Source organism: Nothobranchius furzeri, chromosome 16, assembly GCF_043380555.1.
Source record: "Nothobranchius furzeri strain GRZ-AD chromosome 16, NfurGRZ-RIMD1, whole genome shotgun sequence".
NCBI lineage: Eukaryota > Metazoa > Chordata > Actinopteri > Cyprinodontiformes > Nothobranchiidae > Nothobranchius > Nothobranchius furzeri.
In genome coordinates this window covers 31,778,095-31,798,435 of record NC_091756.1, presented here as the reverse complement: position 1 = coordinate 31,798,435, position 20,341 = coordinate 31,778,095, and the positions used below count along the sequence as shown (strand labels likewise).

The following is a 20,341-nucleotide window of genomic DNA, read 5'->3' as shown; positions in this document are numbered from 1 at the left end:
CATGAACGCTGGCCTGCAGGCCTGAAGGATCCAGACTCCGACATCGAGGAGTAACTTTAGCACTGAACAGACGATCTCTGGTTTCCCTCGCTGAGGTCCGTCCCTTGTGTGTTCTCCATCAATGTTACTGTTTCGCCAGCGCTCAGCCGCCTTCCAGCCATCTGCTCCTCACACCTCGGTCCTTTTTCTCTCACCCTGTTCTCTATCTTGCGTTCCCTCTCTGAGGATCAAAGTAACACGGAGTGGGTGGACAGATCCATCGGGTTCTTTATCCGTCCATTTGTTGGTCCTTGAGGGGTGATGTTAGTCGCGTTGCTGGTTTATGGTAAAACACCTGATTTCCTTAGTACACTTCACTACAGTGAAGATCAAGTTGGAGTACAAAAAGCACAAATGTCTCTTGTTAATCTCTGCTGGCTACTGGGTTATGTTCTCTGTGAACTGGCCGCAGTGAAGCTGTACTGGAGACTGGAGTTATTATGTACCCTCCTGAGTCATCCTCTCTTCTATTCACAATCACAGAGAAAAAGAGGAGGCTTTTTAACCATTCACCTGCTGAATGCACAAACAGACGGATCTAGTATGCGGGGGCATTACAAACACACAATAAGCAAAGCAGCTGACAGATGTTACAGACACACACACTGAATCCAGCACAGAGATGTACGCACAGCAGACACTCCCACAACAGGCATAGCACCAGTAACATAAAAGGCTTAGGTTATAATCGGTGGGTAAAGTTATAAATGCAAACACACACACACACACACACACACACACACACACACACACACACACACACACACACACACACACACACACACACACACACGCACGACTGGTTTGTCAAATTACAACATACAGGAATGAATAGATGACATTATTTTCTCAATTCTGTACATCTACACCACGTTTGTTGTGACAGGGAGACGTTGAAAGATGAAAAACAACACTTATGGATGGGAATGAAAAATCATCAATGCAAATAAATGAAATTTGACTTAAGGAGACTGAAATACACCCACGCTGTCTGACAGAAATGCATCAACACACACATTCACAGCAGTAAGAAAACACATAGATATAAACATGCTGCAGAGACTCCATTCACCAGCCGCTCTGTTCTACAGACACACATGCATATGAAAAAACGCAGTTTGAAGACCTACGCACGTATTCATACTCAGTGACACACACACACACACACACACACACACACACACACACACACACACACACACACACACACACACACACACACACACACACACACACACACACACACACACACACACACATAGCTTGTTAGTCTGGCTTTGAAAAGGCACGGCCTCTCAATAGCATCATCTACCTCTCCCCTCTCTCCATTGTCCTCTCCTCACATCCATAGCCAGCCAATGAATGAGGAAACAGCCGCTACCTGTAAATGAACCACACGCTCCTGTTTCTGGGGCCCAGTGATGGCCACGAAGAAGAGAGGGAGAGAGAGAAATCTCTCTCTCCGCATCCCCCCATTGCCATGTCCCCCCCTCCTCTCTCTTGTACACGCTCTCTACCACTTCCTCCTCCTCCTCCACCCTCCTCTTCCTCAGTCGTCTGTTGAGAGCTCAGCCAGAGAGAGAGAAAGAGAGCGTGCCTGAGAGAGTGTGACAGTCTGCAACCCGCGTACTTCAGAGAAGAGAAAGACAATGTGAGAGGAGGATGGAGAGAAAGGAAGTACCAGCGTTTATCGCAACAAAGACAGAATGTGTGTATGTGTGTGTGTGTGTGTGTGTGTGTGTGTGTGTGCTGCTGGACAACAGAAAGAAGGATTGGTTGTAATGATAGGGCAGATGGAGATGCAGGGAGTGGGTGTTAATGTAAGGCAACAAGAGGGAGATATACGAGCTCTTGCGTCTTGCACATCTGCAAACTGGTGTGTCACAGCTGATTCCCATCCCGAATGCACACAACAATGCGTTTGCCACTTTGCTCCCCCCTTCATCGTCTTCCTTCAAACAGCTACCATCACCACACCACCCGCCTCGCAAATGCTCTCCTCTCTAGCTCTGTCTCTGAAATAGTCATTGACATTCTCCAAAATGTCAGATGACAGTGAGAGAACATGCCACGACTCACCACGCACTTAACTGAGCACCACCACAGTGCCACAGTTCGGCTCAAACAACTAAGCACATTGGTCTTCTATTTGAAAACATACCCCGAGAGATAACACCTGTCCCGTTTCACGCAAGGATTTAGAAAGGGATGTTTGATATTATCGAGGTAATTGTGTTATTAGGCAATTTTGGCAATAAAATAGAATATCGTAAGTTATTAGTATGAGTTTCTATTCTTTTAATGACTCAACTCTAACATATCATTTTAGACAGCAAAGTCTTCAGCTACTTCCCTCACTCAGAACGTGACAGATGCCAGGTGAGTGAAAGATATGTTTGTTGGTTTGGCACAGCTGGCCTAACATAAATGAAAGAAGTTGTCATATTTTGCACTGATAAATTATGCATGATAGTATATAGTGGTGTTGATTTATATTAGTATTAGAAATTAAGAATAAGGATATTGGTAAAAAAGCCAATATTGAACATCACTAGTTTTGAACTAAGAGAATCTTGAAGTGAAGAGATTCCAGCTGTTTTGGTTCAAATCTTAAACATTCTACACAGTTTGTTGATGTCTAGCATCTGCTAACATATCTAATTGTAGCTCAGTTTCCAAATAGGACTCAGCTGTAGCCCTTTTTGATTAGCTATGGCTGCCATCTTGAATCAGGCAATCATCCATTAGCATTCACCCAGTGATAACTTTCTGAAAATTTCATTACGGTCTGTTCAGTGCAATATCAGCCTAACGAACACACACAGGCAAAAACATTATCCCTGGGAGGGGTGTGTTAACGAGCACATCTGCACAGAAGTGACTTCAGAAGCAGCTCAGTATTAGTCCTCCTCTCCAACCTGAAGATCTCACCAATGCTTTACTCTCACTGTGACTTATCAGGAAGATGATGTAAAAATGTGCAAACACGCATAGATTCATAACACACCACAGCTGCACACAGCTTTCACACACAAGGAGAATAAATCTCTCCTTGATACCTTTTGATTTCTGCAAAATTCTGTTTATCCAAGCAACAAGAGAGGAAACATAGATGAGAGTCTCACTGAGACGTATGAGTTTGTCTGTTGGAGTCCAACAGAACAGAGTTTAAAATCAGACGCCGACGTCTAAACCTGATCAGCATAAAACAAACACCATGCGTTAGGACACAAAGCCCCAATGGATGATGTAAAAACCGCAGGTGAAGGTGTGGCGAGTATTTTTTCAACTGACTGGCTTCACATTCTAGTCTCACAATGATAAACCACACAAACTCTCATGTCCTCACTAATCCGTCTGCTCTGTAGACCCAGCAATCTATCACAGTTAACTTTTAAACTGACGTTTGTTTTAGCAACGTAAAAGTGGCATTCTTGCTTAAAATTAGCCAAACTTGTATTTTTGACTGAGCTTGTCATTTGCTGGTGAAGGCTGGTAAAGGTTCCCAGTTATCTAGGTCATGGTAATCCAAAGGGGCTCGAATGAACGCAACTGGACGTCTTTGGTTTCTTGAAGATGTTTTTTGGGGGGGTATTCATATGTAGTTTCTGCTCCTTAAGCAACAAAAAACAGCTAAAGTTTATAAGCTTGGCCCTCCCATATTCCAGTCAGAACTGACAAAGCTCCTCGGCTGAGAAGCTAAACATCTTCAAGAAACCAAAGAAGTCCAGTTGCCTTCATTTGCACTCCTTTGGATCTTGTCATTTGGCATATGAAATGAAAATCTCATATCTGTCCTTCCAAGAGAAGTAAAGTTTGGTTAAATTTTGTGATTGAACTGGTGACTTGGACAGATTGTTGCATCTGCCTCAGTCTTTTGTACCTGGGGCCGTCGGTGCCATCGTAAGCTCCCACTGTCACGTTGCGGAACAGCTTCCTCTTGGATTTTTCGCTGCGTAACTCTGAAACAAACATCCAGACAACATGTACGTGTAATTAGACCTCCCAGCTGCCATGACACCCTTCTACGTGTTTCTGTCAACATGACGTGGTATATTTACCGCCTAGTCTTATGTGCTCAGCATAACATATAGTTTGTTTCCCACCGACTGGCGACAGTCTTTATAAAATTTAAAACAACTCATGGAACATTCAGAAGTAGGTTTACGATTTTTGATGTTTTTCATGTGTAAACAGAAGAGCTGTTCTGTCTGCCCAAAGCAAACTGTTGCCTTCTTAGTGAAGTTCCATTAAAAACTAGTGAAACACAAGCATCCTACTTTAAAATGCAATCCTAGAGTGTTTTCACCTTTTTCCTTGGGAGCTGGCACTTCCTGCACACAGTCTGAAGGAAACCAGCCAGTGCGTCCTTTCACAGTTCCCTCCCAGTATCCCCCTTCTCCTACACTCAACACTGAGAAAGATGGAAATGGTGAGAAGAAAACAAACATGTCTGACTGAAAATTAAACATATTTAGTGTGCTCTCCAAGTGAGAATAGATGGTTATAGTAAGGTGTTGACAGTATAATTTTATATTAGTTCATAACCTAATAGCAGCAGAAGATTATCAATAATAAAATCCTTCTAGGTTTCCTAAGTAACATGAAATTATGTCTGCTGAGCTAATGAATCACTAGTGAGGTGTGTTTATTGATTATGTGCACGAGGCAAGTTAATCTTTGCTCACCTTTAACTTTGTCCCCTTTGCTGAGCGAGAGCTCTTTCTCCCTGCTGGCAGAGTGGGCTCGAGTGGCCACGTACACCCTCCCTGGTACTGCACTGTACATTCTCTTCATCTGACCCCCACCGCTGCTCGCCGAGGTTGCACTGTAGAAAGACAGGAAGTCGTTTAGAAGAGCGTGACATTATTTGTACACTGTGACGAACAAAACTGGTGATGTGCAGCTTGTCAGGCTGCACAACTGGCTCGTGCCGGTCACTCTGCGGTATGCCTGCTGTGGTGAGTCATTGTAATCAGTCATCTAAAGAAACTGTTTCAGCTTTTCAGTAGCAATGTTAGTATCTGGAAATATTTTAAATGAGAAACCCAGATTGTTTTGCATCTTTTTGGACTTTAAAACAGTGTTAGTGAGTCTTTCTCAGTTTAGCTTCAGTGGGTCAGAAAGTGTGAAAAAGTGTGAAAACCTTAACATGACTCAGGACAAAGAAAATGCAAATAAAATCAAGAGAACTTGTTCAGTAATAAAAGAGAACAAGGTCAGCTGCAGGTTTCTTCTGACGCAGGCGGACAACGAGAAACATACTTAGTCGTGATGACTTGATGAGCCTCAGTGTGCTGTCAAAAATAGAATCTAAACAAATAAATGTCATTTATTTTATGTCAGATGTCATGAATCCATTTTTAATCAATCAATCAATCAATCAATCAATCAATCAATCAATCAATCAACCAATCAATCAATCAATCAATCAATCAATCAATCACATTTTATTTGTAGGGTACCTTCCATTTCCTTTACAGAAGCCCAAGGCGCTGAACATGACATAAAAACAGTAAAAGACCACAAAAAAAAAAAACACCAGACTCTAAACCACATAAAAAGTGACTAAAATTATGAGACAGATAAGTTAAAAACATATATGATAAAAGACTAAAAATCTAAAATCCATATTATTTAAAAGCCAAACGATAAAAATGAGTCATCAATCGACTCTTGAAGGCCTGCACTGATGGGGACTGTTTGACAGCAAGTGGGAGCTCGTTCCATAGTGTTGGAGCAGGGACCAAAAAGGCCCTATCACCTCTTGTTTTGAACCTTGTTAGTGGGATGATGGGGCAAATCCTGGTCAGCCGAGCAAAACAGCTATGCACTGCAGGAACTTTTAGCTGCTGTAATGAGGCATCTCATTCATCCTGGGATCTATGTTTATGTTTATCATTTAGCAGACGCTTTTATCCAAAGCGACTTACAATTTATAACCTATAGGGCATGTTGTGATCTGTGGGGGAAACCGGAGTACCTGGAGGAAACCCACACATGCATGGGGAGAACACACAACTCCATGCAGAAAGGCCACAGCCGAGTTTCGAACCTGCAACCTTCGTGCTGCGAGGCAACAGTGCTAACCACTGCGCCACCATGCAGCCCAGAGAATCACCGCCTGCCACATGAGAGACTAGGTTTTTAGATGAACACTAACTTTGATTGATGTATCTTTATTAAGCTAAACACACACAGGTTATTTCCTTTACAGAAACATTACCCCTGTCTGCCTCTTGGTTGCCGATGCCTCTCCTCCGTATCACTTTGACCTCCCCTTCCTCTGGAGGGGGAACGTGTGCGAGTCCTGGGACTGCTGGAACTTCTGACTCCTATGGAGGCCCTGCGTTGGACCTGCAGGAACAGGAAGACATGCAGCATCAAGAGTTGATACATTAAAAATGAAAAATAAATAAATAAACAGCAGATGAGCTGAAAATACTGCATACCTGCCCAGGGTTGGGGCTGGTGGCTGCCTTGATGGGCAAGGCCATGGGGTCAGACTGGATCATGGTGTTATCACTGTTGGCACGCAGCAGGGGGTGAGAATGAAGCGAAGGAAGAGGCAGAGTGTGGATACTGTCTTTCCGTCTGGGAACAAACTTTGGTGATTCCAAAAAGGGAACTGAGGTAGGGGTGGTCAGGGGTAGCAGAGGTAAGCAGGAGGGAGGGGCAAGGTTTGATGTGATCATTAGAAGAAAGAAATCAGGATTTCTCAAAAACTTAGAAAAATGTGTACAAAGCAGGCTGGGTGTTGGATTTATATGGGGTGCTGATTGTGAAATAATAATAATAATAATTTAAAAAATACAATAACAGTAATAAAAGCAATAAAGGTGTGACTAAACTTTTATAATCCAGTTGAAAAAAGTTAAATCAAAATATTTAAAATAAAATTCAAAGTTCTAAGTTACTAAGCATATTTCAATTGCAGTTTAAAATGTGTTAATTTAAATGTGAAAATCCAATCTAAATCTTTGTCTAATACGAAATATTTCAATTAAATCTCAACTATACAAACAATTTAATATATTTAGAAAACAAATGTAAATACATAGTTAAATAGAAATGTTTTAAACTAAATCTGATATGAGTTATTGCTTAATCGGGACATTTAAATAAGAATATTAAGATTTAAATGTCAACCGTTAAGGTGCTATTTTATGATTAGAATAATTAATTATAGTATGTTTAAGGTAAATATAACTCAAAATGCCATAAATGAATGACCATCAAAATAAAAATGGTGAGAAGAGACCTCTTATTTAAGTGTTTTAATGGTAAGAGTGTGTGAGTTTGAATGAATTTTTTATCAATACACAGGAAGAACCCAGACAGAAACATCAATAAATGATATCTGGTTAAACTGACCCAACAATATTAACATTAGAAGAATTCTGCAACATTAGATTGAGGATCTCTTCACCCAGATTTTATTTTGATAGGTAACTTCCTTATATGAATTAGCATGTTGCCTACTTACACTCACTGGCCACTTTATTGGGTACACCTTGCTACTACCGAGTTAGACCCCCTTTTGCCTTTAGAACTGCTTTAATCCTCTGTGGCAAAGATTCAGCATGGAATCATTCCTCAGAGATTCTGGTCCATATTGACATGATAGCATCACGCAGTTGCTGCAGATCTGTCGGCTGCACATCCATGATGTGAATCTCCCGTTCCACCACACTCCAAAAGAGCTCTGTTAGATTCAGATCTGGTGACTGTGGAGGCCATCTGACTACAGAGACCTCATTGTAGAAACCAGTCTGAGATGATTCGAGCTTGCTTATGACACGGCTCGTTATCCTGCTGGAAGATGGGTACACTGTGGTCATAAAATAATGGACATGGTCAGCAACTACACTCAGGTAAGCTGCAGCATTGTAATGATGATCAATCAGTACTAAGGGGCCCAAAGTGTGCCAAGAAAATATCCCCCACACCATTACACTACCACCACCAGCCTGGACTGTTGATACAAGGCAGGATGGATCCATGCGTTCATGTTGTTGTTGCCAAATTCTGACCATACCATCTGAATGCAGCAGCAGAAATCGAGACTCATCAGACCAGGAAACATTTTTCCAGTCATCTATTGTCCAATTGTGGTGATCCTGTGAAAATTGTAGCCTCAGTTTCCTGTTCTTAGCTGACAGGAGTGGCACCCAGTGTGGTCTTCTGCTGCTGTAGCTCATCTGCCTCTAGCTTCATAGTGTTGTGTGTTCAGAGATGTTCTTCTGCAAACCTCGGTTGTAACAAGGGGTTGTTTGAGTTACTGTTGTCTTTTTTTCACCTGAAACCAGTTCGGCCATTCTCCGTGACCTCTGGCATCAACAAGGCATTTTGCCCACAGAACTGCCGCTCACTGGATGATTTCCCTTCTTCAGACCATTCTCTGTAAACCCTAGTAATGGTTCTTAGTGACAATCCCCGAAGATCAGCAGTTTCTAAAATATTCAGACCAGCCCGTCTGGCACCAACAACCATGCCACATTCAAAGTCACTTAAATCACCTTTCTTTCCCTTTCTGAAACTTGGTTTGAACTGCAGCGGATTGTCTCTTGACCATGTAAACATGCCTAAGTGCATTGAGTTACCACCATGTGATTGGCTGATTAGTAATTTGTTTTAATGAGCAATTGGACGGGTGTACCCAATAAAGTGACCAGTGTGTATTTAGTTTAACATTGCTTTTTTACATTTCAGCATTTAGATACGCTTTGTACACATTCACATTTGAATCAGAATTTTTAAATTTACCGTCCATCACTGTAATTATTTGGGTTAACATTTTATCCTAAAAAAATATGGTGACTTAAATGATGTAACATCCACATTTTTAAATTATGAGGTCATAAAAATGAAAAAACATAGCTGTTAAAGTGCTAAACATGACATGTCTAATTTTTTAATGTTATTTTACAAACTGTGGCCCATATAATGACTCCTTAAACCTCCCCGTCAGAGCTGACTGATTCAAAGTCTTACCTACGTCTGAATCTTTGTGGTTTTTGATGATCTCCCCAAGTTCAAAGTGACCAGACATTACTGCCACCTGCAAACAGAACATTTCTCTGCTCAAACCGCAAGATAAAAATGTCAAAATATGTTTCTTGGTTTAAAAATTGGACTTTTGATCATTTACCTGAAAGGGGGTCTGGCCATGCTTGTTCTTTGCCTCCTTATTTGCTCCTCTGTACAGAAGAACTCTCAGACAGCTTTCCTGAACATTGAGAGGGAAGGTTAAAAATCAGTATTTTGTGGCATGATTCCATAAATGCAAGCCGTCGTTGTTTCCACACTTGCCTTATTGTACAGGGCTGAAATGTGAAGCGCAGTGCTCCCCGAAGCGTTTTGAGAAGCAGCGTCTGCTCCGTAAAACAGCAGATGCTCCAAGTGTTGTGCAAGGCCATTCTGACAAGCCTTTTAGAGTCGAGCATGTGGAGATGCACGAAAATTCAAAGTACATGTGGATGCAAGTTGATTTAACAGTAACACACATGCAGGAGGAGAGGGCAAAATTATTTTCTCATAGAAGGGGACAACTGTGCAGTGTTGGTTTTCTCATATTTTTCTGCAGGGACTAGAATATCCCAAGAAACAAACAGAGTAAGGAAAGAAAACATTAAGCAGCAAGACCAAAATAAAATACCATGACAACTGGCTTGCAGCACAGATTTACCAGAACGTCACAGCAACAGAACGTAGGCAATGCACCTGATTATTCAGTACTGGAAAGAGATAGACTCCCATGCACTTTCTGGACTGGTGTCATCCAGGAATTGCCCAGATTCTAACTGGTTTAGTGGGAACAACACAACTGCCTCGTTCACATCAGTTTTAACATGATAGTACGGTTAGTAGGGACTTTGAGAAGGGGGGTGAAAGGTACCTTATGTATTTCTTCCATTCCAAACTCCTCTTCATCCCTGAGCTATGGAGAGAAGAGGGAAGGAGGGACATATAATGAAGCGATGAGTGAAGAGGATAGTGTGTAAAAATGTGTGTAAAAACACTGCGGGAGTCTGAGGGTACTGGTGCATGACAAATATCACAGATATGTGAGAGAGGAATGATGGTGCATTGCTAACACTGACTGGAGTTGTTTTACATGAAAAATATGGGAAAACAATGAAAGTAACAGTCCACAAACCCACTGACTTGTGTCATCAATCTACCTGATGGCTCTCATCCCAGCCATTCTCATCCCTGGTCCCCAGCTTTGCTCTGTAGTAGAGCAAAGTCTCACAGCAAGAAGTGTCGCCCCCTGTCAGCAAAGTGTGGTACAGCGGGGTCAGGCCACAACGGTCCTTGTAGTCTGGAGACGCTCCAAGAGACAAAAGAGCCTGAAGGAAATGATGAGATGGGACTTTTTAAATGTATGTGTTTGAGTGACCATGAGTAATGGTAATACCATGCTCTATTAACATTTTTAATGTGGGAAAAAAACTGGTAACTTGAATTGTGGCCGGTTTCTGTAAGTGCAGCACGATGGATTTCAGAAATGACATCTGTTGCAAACATGAATTAAAAATGTATTTCTAACATCCACTCTCATTAAAGCCAAATTATGCAACGTTTTTGTACTTTAAATGATAATACGGAGCTAGTATGTGCTAGATTGACCCTTTACAAGGTTAATGAAATGTCACTCAGACTCCCACCGCCCTCTGTGACCAGAATGCCGCACTTGTAACTTAAGAGTGCCACTGTTGGCACTGGAGTCTGCTTCCAGCACATTTCCTGCATGTTTTAGATCATGACCACAGCTGATTTGTTTAATTTAGTGTCCTGTAGACACAAATGAACATCTCAGCTGTTAGATTAAGGTGTTAAAAAGACGAATGCACAGCAAGGAGATACGTTTCACTTTAGTTTCACTAACGAACACTAGGGGGTACTAAAAGCAAACAAAACTGCATAAAAGGTGATAATAAGAAAAGTAATAATATTTATTATCTCCAAATAGTTTGATTTTATGAATTATTTTGTGTTACCTCTCATTCTGGTTTTGTTCACGCTTAAACAAAAAAAAACATTATGTTTCCTAAGTGGTCGACGTGCTGATATAAGGGTTAAAACAGGAGAAAATAAATGTAAGTGGACCCTCTTTATAAAGTCTGTAGATATTTATACAGTAAACAAAAAACAATAATTTAAATGTGATTTTAATTAAGTCAATTTTACAAACACTGAACTGAAATGTGATGTTGTACGGTTAGATCGAAAACCGCATTAGTTCCATTTAGATTCATCACATTGCATTATCCTTTTCCAGTACTTGTGGATTGGTTTTGGAGCCCTCACCAGCAGCCCGCTGTGATTGTGAGCTCTAACTGCTTTGTGCAGAGCCGTCATGCCGTCTGAGCTCCTGAAGTCCAAGTGAGCTCCACCCAGAACCAGAAGCCCGATGCCTTCCACCGACAGGCCGGACTGCATGGCCACGGAGAGTGGGGTCTCTGACGGAGGGCAGAGGTTAAACATTCATTTAGTAAAGCTGTTCAAATGGGAATCCTTTGTGCAACGTTGTGAGGAGAACCCTACCTCCGCTGTCTGGGTCATGAAAATTTGGGTCAAGACCTTTCTCGAGGACTTTAGCCATTTTCTCCATTGCTCCGGTCTGAACATACTCCAGAAACTTCTTTTGACTGGCCTGATGGTAAAAATGTTATTTAAGCACATGAAAGAGTGGAACTTAAAGGTGAGCAGCTTTGAACAAACTAAAACCAAATACCTTTGAGCTGAATTTAGCCAGAGCCTTTTCATCCAGGTTGGTTTGCTTATAAACTCTGGTTTTATACCTAAACTGAGGACAGAGAATGGATCTGTGTTAAGAGTGCTAATCATGCAGCAACATCGTTCTGTTTCTCAGAGACGTCAGAAAACATTCTGCAGTAAATCAGTAGTTCAGGAGCAGCATCATTATTCTTGTATACTGCAGCCAAACTCTCACTGTTTCCAGAAAATCACTCTCCCACTCAAACTCACTGGAACAACACCGTGATTCATTTCCGTACAGCATAAAGCCAGATTAGGGTTTGTTTATGGGAGAAGGCAGGAAGGCAGGGATTAGCTAAAAACTTCCTTCCTCAAACCTGAACATGAGCTAAGTGAGTGAGTGTGTTTGTTTTACAATAAAAACACGAGGTCACAAAATACAACTAAATCCATCCATCCATCATTCTGTCCATCCATCCATCCATCCATCAGTCCATCCATCCATCCATCAGTCCATCCATCCATCCATCCATCCATCCATCCATCCATCAGTCCATCCATCCATCCATCCATCAGTCCATCCATCCATCCATCCATCCATCCATCCATCCATCTATTCATTTATCCCACCATCTGTCCGTTTATCCATCTGTCCACCATTGTGTCTATCCAACCATTTGGCCATCTGTCATTTAGCTTGTCCATTCGTCTATCTATCTATCTATCTATCTATCTATCTATCTAACTATCTATCTATCTATCTATCTATCTATCTATCTATCTATCTATCTATCTATCTATCTATCTATCTATCTATCTATCTATCTATCTATCTATCTATCTATCTATCTATCTATCTATCTATCTATCTATCTATCTATCTATCTATCTATCTGTCTGTCTGTCTCTGTCTACCTACCTACCTACCTACCTACCTACCTATCTATCTATCTATCTATCTATCTATCTATCTATCTATCTATCTATCTATCTATCTATCTATCTATCTATCTATCTATCTATCTATCTATCTATCTATCTATCTATCTATCTATCTATCTATCTATCTATCTATCTATCTATCTATCTATCTATCCATCCATCATTCTGTCCACCATCCATCCATCCATCCATCCATCTGTTCATCCATCTATTCATTTATCCCACCATCTGTCCGTTTATCCATCTGTCCACCATTGTATCTATCCAACCATTTGGCCATCTGTCATTTAGCTTGTCCATTCGTCTATCTATCCATCTATCTATCTATCTATCTATCTATCTATCTATCTATCTATCTATCTATCTATCTATCTATCTATCTATCTATCTATCTATCTATCTATCTATCTATCTATCTATCATCTATCTATCTATCTATCTATCTATCTATCTATCTATCTATCTATCTATCTATCTATCTATCTATCTATCTATCTGTCTGTCTGTCTGTCTGTCTGTCTGTCTGTCTGTCTGTCTATCTATCTATCTATCTATCTATCTATCTATCTATCTATCTATCTATCTATCTATCTATCTATCTATCTATCTATCTATCTATCTATCTATCTATCTTTCATCTATCTATCTATCTATCTATCTATATCTATCTATCTATCTATCTATCTATCTATCTATCTATCTATCTATCTATCTATCTATCTATCTATCTATCTATCTATCTATCTATCTATCTATCTATCTATCTATCTATCTATCTATCTATCTATCTATCTATCTATCTATCTATCTATCTATCTATCTATCTATCATCTATCTATCTATCTATCTATCTATCTATCTATCTATCTATCTATCTATCTATCTATCTATCTATCTATCTATCTATCTATCTATCTATCTGTCTGTCTGTCTGTCTGTCTGTCTGTCTGTCTGTCTATCTATCTATCTATCTATCTATCTATCTATCTATCTATCTATCTATCTATCTATCTATCTATCTATCATCTATCTATCTATCTATCTATCTATCTATCTATCTATCTATCTATCTATCTATCTATCTATCTATCTATCTATCTATCTATCTATCTATCTATCTATTTATCTATCTATTAATTTATCTATCCGTTTGTCTATCCATCCGTCATTCTGTCCACCATCCAGCCATCTATCCATCCATCCATCCATCCGTCCACCCATCTATCCATCCATCCATCCATCCATCCATCCATCCATCCATCCATCCATCCGTCATCAATCACCTGGTGAACAACATCAATAAATTCTCCCTAAATTTCTTGGTTTCATAGTTTTTCACAGTCACTTTGGTGCATTTCTTTCAACAGAATTAAACTTTGCACAACAGTTAGTGCAACCTTCACAACGTTGTTTTTCTTTTATTTAATATTCTGTCGTTTAATACCTTAAATGTCACTGTGCAGATGCCCTCTTGGTAGAAGAAGGCTATGAGAGATCCTGATTGGGTGACTGGGAGGAGCAGACCTTTGAAGATGTCAGCCAAGATCAAGAAGATTCTTTCCTCTGTGTATTGAGCTGATATTCGTTGTGATGTAGATGGAAACATGTGGCCAGACAGATGGGAGTTTCTAGCTGGTGAGTTTATATTTGTTCATGTTTTTTCTTCCAGTTTCACAATGCGGTGAACAGTCGCAAATATATAGTATAAAGTAAGTTTATATTCAGTGTCTTGATTTCTATTTACATCTTGTTTTCTGAATGCAAAGCATGGTACATACTGCTACTGGGAAGCACTTCCAGAAAGAATGAGTGAGCACATGGGTGGGGATTTTCAGAACAATCTGGTTTCCTCCCCTGAACCAGAAATGTAATTGCCCTCACTGCCATATAAGGTGTGAGTGTGAATTACTGTGTGTCTTAATTGTATTTGTGTGTCCATGTAATAGACTGGTGACCGGTCCAAGATGTCCCCTGCCACCTGCACAATAGCTGCTGTAGATAGACACACAACCCTGCTGAGGAATAAGTGGCTTAGATTTTGAGAAAAAAAACACTATATGGAAAAAATCCTCTTAAAATGCCTTTATTGTTCAAATATGAGAAGTTATTGTTTTAAAGGCTGACACCACAGGATCATATAGGTCTGAGTCATTCAGAAATATGAATGAGGAAAAGACAACTTTTAAGTCCTGGACTGAACAGAGACCCGTGCCACTTAATATCTTAAATGAGAACTACTTGTATCGAATATTCTATATTACTGGTATGACACACACATAAGTCTCAGTTGTTTTTTATTAAATATAGAGATAAAATTTCATTCAAAACACAATTTACTCAATTATTTTCCGACAAAAATAGTTTTTATTCATTTCTCTATGTGTTAGTTTAAAATTCTGTCAGGAACACTGGCACATCTTCATCTGAAGCTCTGAGACCAGTGAGTCTGTGGCAGAGACAGAAGCATTTACAGCACCTCAACCAGCAGAGGGCGCTGTGAGCTAACGACGTCACAGCAGGAAAACTCACTTCTTCACAACCCATTGACCAAAACTAAATGTGTTCTCACTAGCTGATTATGAAATAAACATAATGTGATTAAACCCATTCAGTTTGTGAAAAGGTCATTAACTTCGCCCATTTAGAGCTCAAAGAAGACTATTTCTTTGCCGTTTTAATAATTGATGAACACTTGTAGCTGCTGCTGAGTTCACTCGGTCGTATCAGACTTTTATGAAACACACATTTAACCAGCTTCTCTGCTGTAGCCCAGAACAAGAGTTCAGGAGGTTTACAGCCTTAGAAAAAGATATTGAAGTCGTAACTTTTCTCAGCTTAACAAATGAATGAATGAAGATTGACCCTATATGGACTGTTGCCATTGGTGTGAACAAGTCACTGCTTTGCAAGTCACAAGTAAGTCACAAGTCTTTCCAATCAAGTCTCAAGTCAAGTCCAAGTCAAAGACAACCAAGTCCAAGTCAAGTCCAAAGTCAATGATGTGGAAGTCCCAGTCAAGTCCAAGTCCTTACCTTTGAATTTCCAAGTCATAATCAAGTCATCCATCAAACTTCAATTTAATGGCAATGATAATAAATAAATTCCCGGATTAAGGCTTCTTAAAGCTTCATTTATTTGCTCAAACAAGCAGGAAGTGCAGCTGAATCTGATCATAAACAAAGTGCTGCTGCAGTTAGCAGAAAAGATCAAACCCAAAACCAAGAATGATTTATTATTTTTGTCCATGTCGTGCCACATTTGTGCTAAAATATCAAATATGTTCAAGTCATCATCAAGTCAACAGATGCAAGTCGATTCAAGTCGCAAGTCATTGGCGTTCAAGTCCGAGTCAAATCGTAAGTCTTTATAGATTTTATCAAGTCAAGTCAGAAGTCATTAAAATAATGACTCAAGTCTGACTTGAGTCCACGTCATAAGACTCGAGTCCACATCTCTGACTATTACTCATGACTGTGAGTGAAAGCAGGCCTAAGAAGAAAGAAAAAAATGATACTGAAATTCATTGTTTTTACAATAGATAAATATCTCAGAGCTGTTTATTTATTCATATTTCCTTCATCATACCTCCAGGTATGGCATGCCTTTCTCATAGGACCGAGCATAGTCCCTCAGCAGGCGCTCCTCCTCCAGGAACTTGGCATCCCGTCCCTCTCCGGCCGGCTGGAAGAGGCCGTAGTTGTAGGCGTCCCATAAGGATTCACCCAGAGAGAGGATGATCTGCTGCTTAGCGCTCCACACGGTGCAGTCCTGGTCAAACTGAAGACATCTCTGGAGATCAGAACAGAGGAGGGGTCAGAGGTTGACCTCGTTGCACTCATTTGCTGTAGCATTATTTTTATTAGCTTGTGGAATGTTTTTAAAAAAATACATCTATGCGGAGTTTCTTTCCTTTTATTTCTCTTTGAAGTTCTGTAGTAATGATCTTACGATTAGAACTAGATGGACGTAAGATCCTCTCCAGTTCATCTCAAAGATTAAGTCGGATGCAAAAGTTTTCGCAGCCTTGATAATCTTCATGATTTTCCTGTCTAATTCGTTGGCTGTTATAATAAAAAATGTCAGTTAAATATCTCACATAGGAGACACACACAGCGATTTTTGAGAAGTGAAACAAAGTTTGTTTACAGAAAGTGCGCAACAATAGTTTAAATCAGATCAGGCAGGTGCATAAATGTGGGTATTGTTGTCATTTTATTAATTCCAAAAGCTTTAGAACTTGATTTGGTAAGCTCAGTGACCCTTAACCTCCATACACAGTTGAATCCAATTATGAGAAACACTATTTAAGGGGTCAATTTGAAGTTTCCCTCCTCTTTGAATATTCTCTGAAGAGCAGCAACATGGGGGTCTCAAAACAACTCTCACATGAGCTGAAAACAAAGATTGTTCACCATCATGGTTTATGGGAAGGACACAAAAAGCAGTCTCAGAGATTTCAGCTGTCTGTTTCCACAGTTAGGAACATATTTGGGAAATGGAAGACCACAGAAACAGTTCAAGTTAAGGCTGGAAGTGACAGACCAAGAAAAATCTCAGATAAACAGAAGAGAAGAAATGGTGAGAACAGTCAGAGTCAGCCCACAGACCAGCACCAAAGACCTATAACATCTTCTTGTTGCAGATGGACTCACTCTGCATCGTTCAGCTATTCAACACCTGTTACCTACAGTAAAACATGGTGGTGGTTCCATCATGCTACGGGGGGCTGGTGCCTATCTCCAGCGGTCAATGGGCAATCAGGCAGGGTACACCCTGGACAGAGAGCCAGTTCATTGCAGGGCAACATAGAGACACACAGGACAAACAATCCTGCACACACACACACACACACACACACACACACACACACACACACACACACACACACACACACACACACACACACACACACACACACACACACACACACACACACACACATACACTCACACCTAAGGACAATTTAGACAGACCAATTAACCTAACAGTTATGTTTTTGGACTGTGGGAGGAAGCCGGAGCACCCGGAGAGAACCCACGCACGCACAGGGAGAACATGCAAACTCCATGCAGAAAGATCCCAGGCCGGGAAGCAAACCCAGGACCTTCTCGCTGCAAGGCAACAGCTCTAATCACTGCACCACTGCGCAGTCGCTTTGGAGGAATTGTGTCATGAATTTAGTGTCATACACACACACACACACACACACACACACACACACACACACACCACATGACACCATGCTTATCCTGACAAGTAACCAAGTGAAGACTGACGGCCCGCCAGGCTTATAAAGTGCTGGGAGAAACCTTGGACATGAGAATCTAGGGTGAGAGCTTGGTCACAGGTCACACCAAGACTCCTGACAGAGGGTTTAGGAGGTTCCCAGCCATCCAAGTTTTAATAGTATACTGTAAGTAGGAGTGTAACAGCTGCAGCTTAGACAACTCATGGGGTTTAAAGGAGATGCACAGTTGGATGTCATCTGCATAAAGATGGTAGGAGATTCCTTTAAAGAAACTCAGGGTGCGCTGAAGAGGAAGCAGATAGAGGAGGAAGAGTAGAGGCCCCAGCACAGAACCTTATGGGACACCATGGGTGAGGGATGTGGTGGAGGACCTAAACTTGATGATGGTCTCTGAGATGGAGCGCTCAGACAGATAAAAGGAGAACCACTCCTGAGCAGTTCCTGATAGGCCTACCCAGTGTCTCAGCCTCTCCAGTAGCAGGTGATGGTCAATAGTGTCAACCCAGCTTGGAAAGATGAGACCACCCATGGAGGTCTCATAGGCAGTCATGTTAACCATGTTATAATTATATTCAATAGATTTCAAAAGGCAAATCAGTTCAGAGTTGCGCTATTTCAGAAAAACTTAATTTTTAAATGTTCTTCTTTCTGAAGAAGCACAGGGCAACAACTCAATTAAATTCATTTCACTTATCCACAGATAGTTGTCTCTGGTGTGTTACAATTGTAAACATTCCAATTGAACCTACTTATCAGTGCAGTGAGTTCAGTTCATTATTCCACTTAGTTAAAAGCTTCATGTATCAGGAAACCCAGCAGTTTGCAGTGAGTGACCCTGTGGGGAGAAACTTCCAGAATAACCAGAATCGGGTTAAGGATGCTTCTGTTATTGATGCCGCACTTTATCTGATGGGTTTGACTGATGAGTGTGTTTGCATTTATTCCACAGAAATGTTTTATTAAACGCACATTTTTGCTGCTTTGCAAAAGAAGCAACAGACTTTTAATTAGTCCTTTTGTTGTTTTTTCTCAGTTATTTTGTATTCTCAGAATTAAAACTGAGACGACTTTATCATGAAAAACAACACCTAGTTTAACAAAGCATCACTTTTTCTTGCTTCAATGATAGCTATAGCTATGTGCGCGAGCAAGCACGCGTGTGTGTGTGTGTGTGTGTGTGTGTGTGTGTGTGTGTGTGTGTGTGTGTGTGTGTGTGTGTGTGTGTGTGTGTGTGTGTGTGTACATCTGCTTCAACATCCTGTCGACAGGTTTTTATAATTAGGAATGGCAGGACAGTCTTACATCTGTCAGTAAGTGATGAATGCATGTGAATGGGATGTGTGCAGATTATAAACCCGCTCCTTTTACATAATTCATCACCTGCCACATTCATGGGAGTCAGATGACTCGTGGTTTCATTTCAGTCTTAGCTATTTATTTTCACACCATTCTGTTTTGTTGTAATGAAGATGTAAAAGTTTTATTACTGAGATTTTCCGTTTGTGCTGTATGGGAAGTGTTAAATCAACACCACCTGCAAAAGGAGAACAAAGCACTTTGTATAGAAATTCTCCTTCTCCACTTATTGCTTGTCTGTTATAAACCCGAGGCCCCAAAATGAAAAACTATCCCAGATGAATTCAGCTTAACTCGATTTCACTGCTCATTTCTTTATATTTCTCTGTTTTCTTCATCTTCTTTATTGTCCTTATTAAATTGTGGACAGTGTGACAGAAAATGCTGCTTCAAACAACAGGGCTGCTGAATGAGACTTTACATCAACAGCAAAATTGCACAGCTCAGCACACTCCTATGGTCCCCCACCCATCCTCACTCACTTTGAGCCCTGACTAGGTTGCACTGTTTGATAGTACGGCCGACTCTATTGGCATGGCAACCGCTTCATTAGTGGAGGCAGGCTCCCGTTACCGTAGCAATGCCTTAGTGGTCCCCAGGAGGTAAACCACATGATGTACATGAATAAGTGTGTGTGTGTTTACGTTCACGCATAGTGAGCCATGATGTAGCGGTGCATATTCTTATGGGAGTGTGTGTGTGTGTGTGTGTGTGTGTGTGTGTGTGTGTGTGTGTGTGTGTGTGTGTGTGTGTGTGTGTGTGTGTGTGTGTGTTTGTGTGTGTGTGTGTGTGTGTGTGTGTGTGTGTGTGTGTGTGTGTGTGTGAAAGAAAGCCATAGGAAGACCAATCGCTGCAGAGGGAATGCTGATATATTGTATACAGTGTGTTATAAAGGGACTTCGTAGGTCCCAGGTTTATTTTGTTCAAAAACATTTGCTTTATTCCGGTGTTTCTGGCCGTATTCAGCTTTGAAATCGTTTCTTTACATCTGTAGCATTCTTCATCTGATCTTACTGACTCCTCAGCTTTTTA

General features: G+C 40.7%; 1 protein-coding gene and 1 long non-coding RNA gene across 2 annotated transcripts in view; one reads left to right on the top strand and one right to left on the bottom strand.

Annotated features, from left to right (window-relative positions):
• LOC107388081 (SH3 and multiple ankyrin repeat domains protein 1) overlaps nucleotides 1-20,341 on the bottom strand; it is a 60,809-nt gene that overhangs the window by 17,513 nt on the left and 22,955 nt on the right. The window contains exons 3-16 of the mRNA XM_054749130.2: nucleotides 16,291-16,494; nucleotides 11,780-11,851; nucleotides 11,590-11,698; nucleotides 11,353-11,504; nucleotides 10,224-10,391; nucleotides 9,938-9,979; nucleotides 9,352-9,468; nucleotides 9,191-9,268; nucleotides 9,034-9,100; nucleotides 6,492-6,667; nucleotides 6,266-6,396; nucleotides 4,728-4,867; nucleotides 4,349-4,453; nucleotides 3,923-4,001 (exon numbers count right to left, since the gene is read on the bottom strand). Coding sequence (XP_054605105.1) covers nucleotides 3,923-4,001; nucleotides 4,349-4,453; nucleotides 4,728-4,867; nucleotides 6,266-6,396; nucleotides 6,492-6,667; nucleotides 9,034-9,100; nucleotides 9,191-9,268; nucleotides 9,352-9,468; nucleotides 9,938-9,979; nucleotides 10,224-10,391; nucleotides 11,353-11,504; nucleotides 11,590-11,698; nucleotides 11,780-11,851; nucleotides 16,291-16,494 — 1,640 coding nt within the window. The remainder of the gene's footprint in view (nucleotides 1-3,922; nucleotides 4,002-4,348; nucleotides 4,454-4,727; nucleotides 4,868-6,265; nucleotides 6,397-6,491; nucleotides 6,668-9,033; nucleotides 9,101-9,190; nucleotides 9,269-9,351; nucleotides 9,469-9,937; nucleotides 9,980-10,223; nucleotides 10,392-11,352; nucleotides 11,505-11,589; nucleotides 11,699-11,779; nucleotides 11,852-16,290; nucleotides 16,495-20,341) is intronic.
• On the top strand, nucleotides 4,782-6,392 carry LOC129166547 (uncharacterized). Its single transcript, XR_008565530.2, has 3 exons — nucleotides 4,782-5,000; nucleotides 5,989-6,182; nucleotides 6,257-6,392. It is a non-coding gene; the product is annotated as an uncharacterized lncRNA (long non-coding RNA).